This window comes from Talpa occidentalis, unplaced genomic scaffold, assembly GCF_014898055.3.
Source record: "Talpa occidentalis isolate TD23 unplaced genomic scaffold, MPIMG_talOcc4v2.1 talOcc4.6, whole genome shotgun sequence".
NCBI classification, from domain to species: Eukaryota; Metazoa; Chordata; class Mammalia; order Eulipotyphla; family Talpidae; genus Talpa; species Talpa occidentalis.
Window position 1 is genome coordinate 104,982,349 of NW_023604972.1, and position 12,356 is coordinate 104,994,704.

The 12,356-nt window shown below is 34.5% G+C and overlaps 1 protein-coding gene across 13 annotated transcripts in view; it reads right to left on the reverse strand.

Moving 5' to 3' along the window:
- Positions 1 to 12,356, reverse strand: part of KIAA0825 (KIAA0825 ortholog) — a 388,655-nt gene that overhangs the window by 196,246 nt on the left and 180,053 nt on the right. For all 13 annotated transcript variants that reach the window (XM_054688516.1, XM_054688522.1, XM_054688514.1 and 10 more), the window contains one exon: positions 6,765 to 6,989. In XM_054688516.1, coding sequence (XP_054544491.1) covers positions 6,765 to 6,989 — 225 coding nt within the window. The remainder of the gene's footprint in view (positions 1 to 6,764; positions 6,990 to 12,356) is intronic.

The following is a 12,356-nucleotide window of genomic DNA, read 5'->3' on the forward strand; positions in this document are numbered from 1 at the left end:
CAAAAAAATCTATAAGCATTGCCAAATGTTCCCTGGGGCAAGATCTTTCCTTCTAGATGATTTCACAATCTTCACTCTTGGCCTTTCTCCAGGGTTGAAATCCTACAACTTTAGCTTCGTATTGGACATTCCATTCTTCTTTCCTAGTCACCATTAGCTCAATAGAAGGAAAATTCAATGCTTCCCTCTTTATTGGTTTGGCTCTCCTGACCCTTCCTTCCTTCCTTTTAAGTATTTTCAATATTCTTGTCAATCCTTCCTATCAGACTAGTGATTGCATTGATAAATCTTCCTACCTGCCCCCCCAATCTCTGACATGCCCTGTGACTGTGTTTACTGACAATTCAAACTCTTCCTCCCAAATGGCACCTGTACTATTGCAGTACTTGCCGAACTCATCACTGTGCCCAGCTCCTCTCCTGCACTGTACAGCCACACTGACATACTATGAATCATATTATCTAATTTCTCTGCAACCATAGTTTTAGATGGTCTCCACTGTTATGACATCAGTGTCTTGAGAGTTGCTGTCAAAATCTGATCAGGCCTCAGCTGGCTTCTGTGTGACTTACCTTTGTTTTATCCTTTCTGACTTTTAGGCTTCTATATATGTCATTATTCTCCTATAGAATGCCCTCTATCTTTATGGGTTACCCATATTCTTCAACTCTTTGGTTCAAATCCTCTCCCCTCCTATGAATTTATTTGAACATATTACCCATATGACTATTTTGGTAACTAGGTCCATAATATATTGTGTTGTATTTTGTATTATCATCTATTATCATTTATATTGATTTGTTATTTATGTCTTCATGAGTTGTCTTTACAACTAGAAAAAAAGCTCCTCAAGAGCATGGAAAAGCATCTCACAAAGCCAGACACGGTGTTTTAATCCACTAGGTATGTAATTGAATTTGAACGTTGGACCCAAGTAAGAAGCCAAAAAGAAGAGAGCTTTGAGGTCAACAATAAAATATTCTTTACTGCTTCTACTAAGCAAAACAACAAAACAACATAAAGGTTTTTTTTTGTTTTGTTTTGTTTTTTAACTTTAAGTTACTCTACTTGAAAGCAGTACAAGGCTCTGGGAAAATGTATCCAGTCTAGTGACTCAAAGTTTTGTGACAACTTAAGAACCATTTTAAAAATTAACTGGAGCAGTCCTTATAAATTTGTAAAAATTGGTTCTACATACATCTGAATAATCTTAAAGATTCTGTATTAAATATTATAATAAATGTGAAAGTGCCTAGTTCAGTACTTTGTAAAAAAAATAGTTTCTCAATAAATTTTTATTCAAATGAATATATTTAGATAAGGTTAAAATGTAGATAAAATTTAAAATTTAAAATTTTTTGTGACCTCTCTTCTCTGTAGTCTTTAATAATTTTAAATGTTATATTGTTCTTTGTGTTTGTACCTTATACTCCCTAGTCTGCTGTCAGGTATTTCACTTAAAAGATTATATCTTTCTTTTTTTTTTTATTTATTAGATTTATTTTTTATTTATTTATTTATACAAGCAGTGGGTACAGTCAGAAGCGCGGGAGGGTGAGAGAATTCACCAGAGCCAGAGCCGGGAGCAGAGCAGGCAGAAGGACCGAAGCACACTGCTGAGGGGAGCAGCGGGCGGCAGGAGAGGTCTGCGCGCCATGTGGGACCCTCCTCCGGTGGTCGGGGAGCAGCCGGGGATCGAACCGGCGCTGCAAGGCTGCGCTTCGCAACCCAGCGCTCAACCGCTGCGCCACCGGGGAGGCCCAAAGATTATATCTTTCTTATCTCTATCCTAAGAGGGTTTGACTGCAGATATTAGGTAAATATTTGACAATCTAAGTAGATATTAAGCAAAGATTATCAACTCTCTTCACATCTACACTTCTGATATTTTATAAAACCTGAGGACTCAACTTACTCAAATCCCCGACTACTTCATTAATGCTTAAGGCAAATTCCAATCAGAACCTTTAAGCTGGTTACAAATTAATAAATCCATTCTACTAATCACAGGGGCTCTGAGTCTATGATGATGTTAACAACACACTAGGGAGAATGGCACACACTCACTTTTCTGTCTTTATTTAAATAAGTTGACTTCTATCTAAGCCATATGTATGTAATATTTTGTAAGGGTCATTCCAAATTCAGAGCTGATAAAGTGTGAATAAAATGTATGTCTTAGAATGAATGCAATATATTCATGTATTTATCATTTCTTCCTTTCTATGCACAGCAAACTGTAATAATATATTTTGTGGAATATAGGCAAAAGGAGATGATAATGAATGTGGTAAAGGCAAGTAACATCTAAAAATAAATTTTTAGAATTTTATTATTTATTTAATGGTATATAATATCAATAATAACTTCTTGCATGAGGATAATGTAATATACTGTACTTATTATTTTCAAAATCTGGGCTTACCACTTGTGATACAGTGTTCAAAGGTCAGGTTCTAAGTGTTTCAATACTTGATTTTAATGGCTATCATAGGTGAAAAAGCAGATACATGAATATACATTGATTCACAAATAATGAGTATATCAACTCTACTTGTGAAATCATGCACTTGTTTCCAAATTTAGCCATCACACAGCAAAGGCTGTTGTTAAAATTTCACTAATAAGGGCCTCCCTGGGGCCTCAGCGGGTTGAGCACCACACTGTGGAGCTGTCCGCAGGCTCTGCAGCACAGGTTTGATTCCCGGCCAGACAGGGAGATTACCACAAGGCACAGCAGACCTCTCCTTGCCTTGCCCGCTGCTCCTCTCGGCAGTGTCTTTCATCTGTCTGCCTGTCCTGCTCCTCACTCTGTCTCTGGTGAATTCTCTCACCCTCCCGCACCTCTGGCCTGTACCCCAGTGCTTGTATAAATAAATAAATCTTTAAAAATAAAATAAAATAAAATTTCACTAATAAATATTCATCATTCATGAGGGCAATTAGATGATCTTGCAAACAAACTGAAAAATATTTCAGTTTTGCATTCCTAAGAAATGTTCTTGTTTGGAATATTTTAAATCATGTTTGAAAATTCTATTTCTAGGTTCTTAAGTGTACAGATCTGATATTTTTGTAGGTGGCACTGGTTTTCATAAAACTAATATTTCTGATTTTTACAAAACAAATTATCTTAATGACAGCTGACAGCACTTTGTGTGTTTCTGCCATCCATTTCTCTCTCAACAATCTGCATGTGAACAATGTCATAAATACATTTTCCTTGTGGTGTTACTTTTGTTTGCTCTCCAGAATCCAGTGTTTCAGTTAAAACAATTAGTCAACAGTTTCCCATACAACATTTCTTTTTATTTAAGAAGGAATTCACTGCGAAGAAAACATATTCTCTTATATATCTTTAATTGTTGTCAAAGGAACAAAACAACTAGTTCTTTGTCTATTTGCTTTTTGAAACATAGGAAGCAGATCTCTAAGCTGAGCTACATCACAAACATCTGAACTTTTGTTCACATTTTGGTGCATCACCTAAGTCATAAAACTTATTTAAGTATTTATTTCTTTAAATATTTGCTGACAAGGAAACAAAGAAATCATTTTGATTTGTCACCAATGTATTTTTCATATTGCATCATTTTCATTGTGTCTGGAAGGATGAGTGTTCTATTAAGTTTGTGACTGTCTTTTAGTAAGCTAGAATTCTCAAAAACGACCTCAAACATTTATTATTATCTAAACAAATTTTTCAATGCTAGATTAAATATTACTTGATTGAAACATTGCTGAAAATGATTACAGAGATTTGTTTTTATTTGTATGCTTGGTTTTTATTTGTATGTTTATTTGTATGCTTGGTTTTAAAATCTTTGCTAATTGAGATGACTTTAGACTATCTTTAGCTAATATAACATGTCAAGATATGATACTTAGGAGGAATTCATGTTTAACATGAATGTATGAAATCGTATTTTAAATGGTTACTTCACAAATTTCCTTTTGTATTCTTTCTTTTTGACCAAAACTAATTGGATCATAATTATTTTAATTCATAATAATGGCCGAGAAAGAACTCATGTTAAGAATAGCAATAAGTGTGCTCTTTTTCACTTTGCCTTTGCTCTTTTTTTTAAGATTTATTTATTTATTTATTTATTTATTTATTTATTTATTTATTTATTTATACAAGAACCAGGGTACAGGTCAGAGATGCGGGAGGGTGAGAGAATTCACCAGAGACAGAGTGGGGAACAGAACAGGCAGACTGAGGAAATACTGCTGAGGGGAGGAGCGGGCGCTACAGGAGAGGTCTGCCGCACAGTGTGGGACCCTCCCAGGCTGGCCAGGATCGAACCAGCACTGCAAGGCTGCGGACAGCTTCACAGCACTGCGCTCAACTGCCTGTGCCACTAGGGGAGGCCCGCCTTTGCTCTTTTTTACGTCACAAATATTAGATTTAAATTATGGTTGATTTGTTGATGAAGGTAATGTTAAAGCCACTTGGATGCTTTAGGAGGATTCATTTTGTTAAAACTAGGTTCTATAGTACAAAGAACCTAATTTATTACTGAATACTGAAAATTAACAAAGAAGAGAGTTTACACCATTCTTCCCCACAATATTGTCCCCAACATATAATTGGCTCACATTCACATGAACAGAGTTCCAGTAACAATCTCCACTTGAAATTTTAGTAAAGTCTGATTCCATTCATTCCTCTCACAAACTAAAGTATTGTTTATTCCCTGAGGTGTTCACACTCATTTAGGAAGTTCTACTAGACTTCAAGTACCAAGGAGAAATATCTTATTTATAATTCATTTCTAGCCTTAACTCCTGTGCCTGGTATGTAGTATTACCTCATTTAGTTAATTTTTATAGTATGAGTAAATGACAATATTTGGCATGTAAATATTACCTATTTTATATACTGTAGTGAAAATAAAGGTTGAACACTTCAGTATAAAAGTTACTGTAATATTTCAGAGGGAAAATGAACAATGATAATCTATTGTCATAAAAATGTGGAACACACAGAATGCTTTATAAAGTCACTTTCTTTTGCCATTTTCTTTCACGTATTTATGTGATTTGGCAATCCTCTGTAGCTGTCTATATGCTGTACTTCTATTTTCAGTGATAATTTTATAAGGAAAACCCCAAGAAATGGTATCTAGAAAGTCAGCGCTTCTTGGAACCAGAGGCTTTTTGAAATGTTATGGAAAATTTCAAAATGTTTATGAGAAAGTAAAATTTTTCATGAATAAAAGAACTTGAAAGTCAAAAGCAAAATAGTGCTAATACTCTGTCATGATATATTGACCACAGATCATGCCTACTGAATTGTTCAAAATCTACAAAATATCCAAAAACTGGAATGAAGGAGAAATGGCAAAGATTCAGACAAGAAGAACTTAAGTAATGAAAAGCTGACATTTTCCAATTTCAATTAAATGACTTTACTAGATTCAAAGGCAGTTTAATAGGGCTCGGACAGAATTAAAGTATTACTATGAAAGGTCACGAACAGATAATTGATTTGAGTTTGTAATATAAGGTCGCTGGATAAGAGCCACATTATTTAGGATCTCCATGGAGAAAAATGAAAAGCTAGTCCTTTCAACTGTTCTTTAGTGGGTTTAGCTGAAGTATTTTAATGCTGAAAGTTTCCTTAGTGTTAGTGAAAAAATATTCTTCTTTACAGATAAGTATAAAAGGCGAAGTTTCTATTTTAAAATCTAAAGAAGATTCATGAATACAGACACAGTTAATATACATTAACATACATTCAAAGGAATCTTGTGAATATATAATAAACATTCAAAGGAATCTTGTGAAATTCCTGGAAGTAGAAACATCTAGGTTGGAAGAAACCATTTATGAGGAGAGGCCTTGATTAATAAAATAAATGAAAAATGTGATAATGGATGGTTCTTAAATATACTAGTTGATGAAATGCTCTGAATAGGAATAAAGGACTGAATTCAGAACCAAAGGTTTTGGAGGAAAAATACTCCATCAGAAAAATAAGTACAGTTACTATGTGGTATTTTTGACCTAAAATCTACACATATAGATATGTTAATGAGGAAAAAGAAAGTAGTAAGTAGTGGTTGCAAAGAGAAAAACTTCAAGGAAAGAAGAATTAAACTGAATATCAGAGCAATATTCTTGAAAATATGAATTTTAGATTATTTAATAGATTTAAAGCAAAATAGTCAAAATCATATGACTAATCCGTGAATATTAACATGAACAGAAAACATCATGGAAAATTCTGAATTGGTAGCAAAGGAGAAGGAAATGTGCAGGAGGATGACGAATACCACACAATTTCACTTACATGTGGATATAAAGAAAAATGTAAAGGAAGAGACAAACCAAAAGAAATCTGATCACAGATTTGAGGCTATGGGTATAGGGATAACAAAGGGGTGGCACAATGGACTATGGTGCAAGATTCTGGGTACTTTGATGGTAGTTGTGTTGTGGTAACATATATCTGAAGAGGTGTGAATCTATTCCCCTAAATCGTATTATAATATTGTAAAGAAAAATTGGAAATAATGTTGGTTTACAAATGAACAATACTGTAAAATAAATAATAGTTTAAAAAATGATCATTTGAGTATTTTTCATTTCCAGTTTCCCTGGGCATATGACTCATAGGAAAGAAAATTACAGGCCTCAAATATCCAGGATGTTAAGATTCACATAATTTACAAATCTTATTTTCAGGATTTTAATTAATCTCATATTCTAGAAAATTGCTTCTTCAGGGATATATTCTTAAAGAAAAATAAAGATACCTTTACTTGATTCTTTCCTTTTAACTTCTTTTGGAACATAATTCCATTCTTTCGGGATGCTGTCACGCAAACGTTCAGGGATACTGTGCATGTTTAGGTTTGTCTCACAGCTTCTCCCAGGACCCATCAGAGATACTATGTGCTGTACAATGTCCTTGACGGCATCAGTTAGTACCAATCTTAAGCATCGGATGACCTCCAGCTCAGAATCCACGCATGTTGAGACTTTAAAATCAGACAGCATATTATGGTTAGCAGAATCTAGCAATAGTTCGTGCATTGTTACATTTGGAATTTAGTTCTCAATAATCTAATTTAAAGCTATAGGAAAGGACAGCTGTTTTAAACCTAACAATCCATAAATATTTGAAAAAAAAAGTTTATTCTTCATGGTAATAAAAGAAATGGCAATTAAAATAATAATCAATAACGATACTTGCTGGTGGTTTGGGACTCTTATGGTAGAAATATAAATTGTATGAACTTCTTAGGTAACAACTTGGCAATGATATTAAAAGTTTCCATACTTCTCTTACCTGTTGATTCACTTATTTTCTAGGACTTTATTCTGAGAAATTAATGATGACTATATAAAGGATAAAAAGAAAAACTGGAAATAATCTAAATGTTTAATAATTGGTGACTTGTTAAATTAGCTCTGGTTTATCTGTGTATACAATAAAGCCATATACTGATTAAGAAAAAAAATTGGGTTAGAAAAGAGTATGACATTCTATTTTTATTACAAATACAAATTTACTTACACTTATAAAAGAATTAAAAGATGCACTGATACTATTAATGGAGATTATTGATGAGTGATGGTGTATCAGGTGCCTTTTCCTTTCTTTATTCTTTTCTATAAGTTAGTTATTATTTTCTAGTAATTTCTCTTTGAGGAATGATTTATTGATAGTATGTTCTCTTTTTCTGTCTAATATCTTTCATTCAGCATAATTATTTTGAGAGTAATCTGAAAGTTATAATAATTACAAAGGTTTTCTCCCATGTTTACCAAAGAAAGAACCAAAGAAGTTTTGGTTTTACATTAAGGTCTATTTCTACTTTCAGTTAATTTTTATACATGGTCTGAGATATAAATGGCAGTGATTGGAAAACCATTGAGTTGGAAAGACTATCATTTTCCCACTCAATCAATGTGGTGCTCCCTCAAACTAGGGCAATTAAGGGCCTCAACTCACTTTCTACTTCTTAGGGGTGATTATCCCTCGTAAACTGATATCCAGGGAAAGAGAGAAAAAGCCTGAAAATAAGCCCTGGAGCGGCTACTTAAAGAAATAAAGAGATATATCTAATAAAACATTAAAAAATAAAGTAAAATACTGAAAAATACTTAGTCCGAAAGGAGGCCAAATAGAGGGCCAAAGGAGCAAAAATTAGATGGGACAAATATAAAGTAGATAACAATATAGACATGGAGTTCCAAGTATCAGAATGGAGAATCCACAAATAGATACATACATTTCATCAATTGGTCATTTGGTTTTTGACAAAGATATTTAAGGAATTTAAGGAATAGTGATTTCTAAAAATGGTGTTGGATAAATTATATGAAATGAAAAGATATAAATTCTAACACTTAGTTCACTCACGCTATATTAAGAAATCAACTTGAAATCAATCAAAACCTAGAATGTAAAACTATACCAACAGTAGACTAGCAGGATGCTGGAATTGTCTCTTCCACCACAGGCACAGCAGACCTGCATTTGCATTGGAGAAACTGAGGATCTGAGAATCAGCCTTTCCACAATGAGGAAGAGAGACAGGAACCATTAGAAAGGATAGGAAAGTCTGAGAAGATGCTTTTGGCTAGATTCACTGGTGCCAAGTGATAACTTCCCCTCCCCAATCTGGACTCATTAAGGTTCTGGACAGCCTATCTGATACATAGATATTAACCTTCTCCATAGCTTGTCCACAGCCAATATATTTTTGCCTGAGCCTTAGGGAGAAACTCTGCCCACTAAACCTGCTGACATCAAGGGTCAGCTGCAGTCTGGGGGCTTCTGGGAGAACATAGTGGTATAGTCTGCCTTGACCTGATAATGAACTCAAGTTCCTCCCTTTACTTAAGCTGCAGCAGAAACTGGGAAGGCTTATGCTTTCAGAACTCTACTGCAACAACCGCCTCACCCTCTGCCTCCACAGATCCACACTGTAGGCTGGGTTCTTGGACCAGCAATCCTACACTGGCTCCTGAGCTCCAGTCATCTTGATTGATGGCAAATATCTAGCCAATACAATAACAGAAAGTGGAGAATTTTAAATAACACAATTAGAGCAGAACTGGGAAGGAATGCTGTCTAGTCTAATTCATAGAATTAAACACAGAGAACCAAACAGAATGAGGTGGCGGGCCTCCCCGGTGGCGCAGCGGTTGAGCGCTGGGTTGCGAAGCTGCCCGCAGCCTCTGCAGCGGTTCAATCCCCGGCTGCTCCCCGGCCACCGGAGGAGGGTCCCACATGGTGCGCAGACCTCTCCTGCCGCCCGCTGCTCCCCTCAGCAGTGTACTTCGGTCCTTCTGCCTGCTCTGCTCCCCGCTCTGGCTCTGGTGAATTCTCTCACCCTCCCGCGCTTCTGACTGTACCCAGTGCTTGTATAAATAAATAAATAAATCTTACCAAAAAAAAAAACAAACAGAATGAGGTGGCAGAGAAAATCACCCTAATCAATGGATCAAGACAAAACCCAAGGAAAAAGTTGTAACACATCAGAATGGAGAAAACTACTGGAAGACATTAAAGCAACAGTCTTCATTATACTCACTGAAATTAAGAAAACAGTGGATGAACAAAATGATAACAATAATGAAGGAAGAGAAAATGTGGAAAAACTCCAAGCAAATATCAGAAAACAAATGAATACAACATATTTCTACTAAAAAATGTAACCGAGGGGCCCAAATGTGATTCAAATGAGGTAGAGGATTAAATTAATAAGGTGGAAAATAGGCTAGTAGAACGAATCCAGAAATGCCAGCAAAAAAAAGTTTTTAATAAAATTTTAAAATAAAAATCTTTTTTAAATTTAATTAAAAAATGAAGACAACATAAAATAGCATGAAGAAGAGCAACATTTGCATCATAGAAGCTCCAGAGAAGCAAGGATTGTTCAACATTCACAATCACTCAATTTACCACCAAAACAAATGGAAAGATAGAAATCATATGTATAGCAATAGATGAAAAGAAGGCATTAGACAAGATTCAACATTCATTTATGGTAAAAATTCTCAGTGAAATGGGGATGAAAGGAACATACTTCAACATAATAAAAGCAACATATGCCAAATCCAAAGCTAACAGACAACGGTAAAAAAACAGAACTATTACCCTAAGATTAGGTATAAGACAAGAATGTTCATTCTTACCACTAATACTCAACACCATATTGAAAGTCCTAGCTAGAGCAGTTAGGCAAAAGTAAGACAAAAAAGGAATCCAAGTTGGAAATGAAGTATATCTACCACTATTTGAAGATGACATAATAATAATTTACATAGAAAACCATAAAGACACTACTAAAAAATTATTAGCAATGATAAATCAATATAGTGAAATAGCATACTACAAAACCTATATACAAAAACCTGTTGTGCTTCTATATACAACCAACAGACTAGAAGAAATCAAGCAAACAACCCTATATACAAATGCATAGAGGGAATTAAAGAGGAATAAATCTAACAAAGGAAGTGAAAGACCTATACAATGAAAACCATAAGACAACTATAGTACAAGAAATAGAAGACACAAAGAAGTGGGAAGATATACATCATTAAAATGACTACCTTACCCAAAGCAATATACAGATAGATGCAATCCCTATCAAAGTTTCAATGGCATTCTTCAAAGAAATAGTGCAAACATTACTGAAATTCATATGGACCACAAAAAAACCTGAAAAAAATCCTGACAAATAAGAAGAATGGAGGTATCACACTCCCAGCTTCAAGTTACACAACAAAGCTAGAGTTACCAAAACAGTAAGGTGGTGGAATAGAAATGGACACACAGATAAATGGCATAGAACAATAAGCAGAGCAATAAACAAACACTTGTATGTACAGTTAATCTATGACAAAACAGTCAAGGGCATACAATGGAGAAAGGAAAGTCTCTTTAACAAATGGTCCTGGGAAAAATGGAGAGCAACATGTGAAAGAATGAAACTAGACCACTACCTCAATACCTTTCACCATACACAAAAATTAACTCAAATGGATTAAAGACTTGGATGCAAGACCAGAAACCATAAAATACATAGAAGAAAACATCAGCAAAACACTTGGAGACACTGGCTTCAGGGATGTCTTTGGAGACATAAAAAAATAGGATCACATCAAACTAAAAATGTTCTGAACAGAGGGAAAAAACTATTTATAGAAATTAAAACACACTCTTCTGAGTAGAAGATATTTATGTATCACATATACAAGGGCCTAATATCCAATATCAAGGAAGAATTCATACAACTCAACAAGAAAACAAATAGCTTAATCAAATAATGGCGGAAAAGATAAATAAATATTTATCTAAAGAAGACCTACAGATGGTCAACTGAGATATGAAAACATGTTCATCATTATTTACCATAAGAAAAAATGCAAATTAAAGCCACAGTGAATTACCACCTCACACCTGTGAGCATGGCTTCTATCAAAAAGACCCCAATCGAGTTATGGAAGGGTTATGGGGGAAATGGACCCACATACACTGTTGGTAAGAATGTAGACTGGTCCAGTCCTATGAAAAATAATATGGTGGTTCCTCAATATATCAAAAAAATACTTTACATATGATCCAGTAAGCTCACTCTTAGGTATCTTTTTGAAGAATATGACAACACTACATCAAAGGGATACATGCACTCTGATATTTACTGTAGCACTTCCTATTTCAGGAGGAAGAAAACACATCACCTTTTCAATAATGTACTCATGTTCATCTGAGTGGGTTAATGATATTTACTGAAGTGGTAAAATACCACTTCATGATTATGATTATGATTATGAGATTATGATTATGTGTCTCACTTGCATTTCCTTTAAACCTGTTAAATTTTCATGTTAACCAGAAAATATTAAGGGCTTAATTTTGTTATGTTAGTATATTTTATAATCTTATTATGGTTTTTAAGATAATCATGATTGGTGACAACTGATGATGAAAATGTTTGTAAAGACTTAGATAGGAGAGAATGCACAAAGATATAGTCCCTTATGACCATTGCAAGAGCTCAGGTTGTAGAAAATATTCAAATTTCCAAGAATAATGATTTGTACAGAGACTAAGAAGGGTTCACCATTTTCAAGTTCTGTCCTATTAGGCCTCCCCATACAATTTGATTTCTATGAATATGTATAATACCTGTTTCAAAACATTTGTCTGACTTTGCGAAGGGTTTGCTCAATCTATAGATAAAGAGAAGACGAATTAGGAGCAAGAAGCAAGCTTACTTTCTCATGCCAGCACCTAAAGTTTATTAATATCTTCCAGGTCATTTTCAGTACAGTTGTGTACAGTCTATAATAGCACAAGACTTAGAGTTGAAGGATAAAGAATGGTT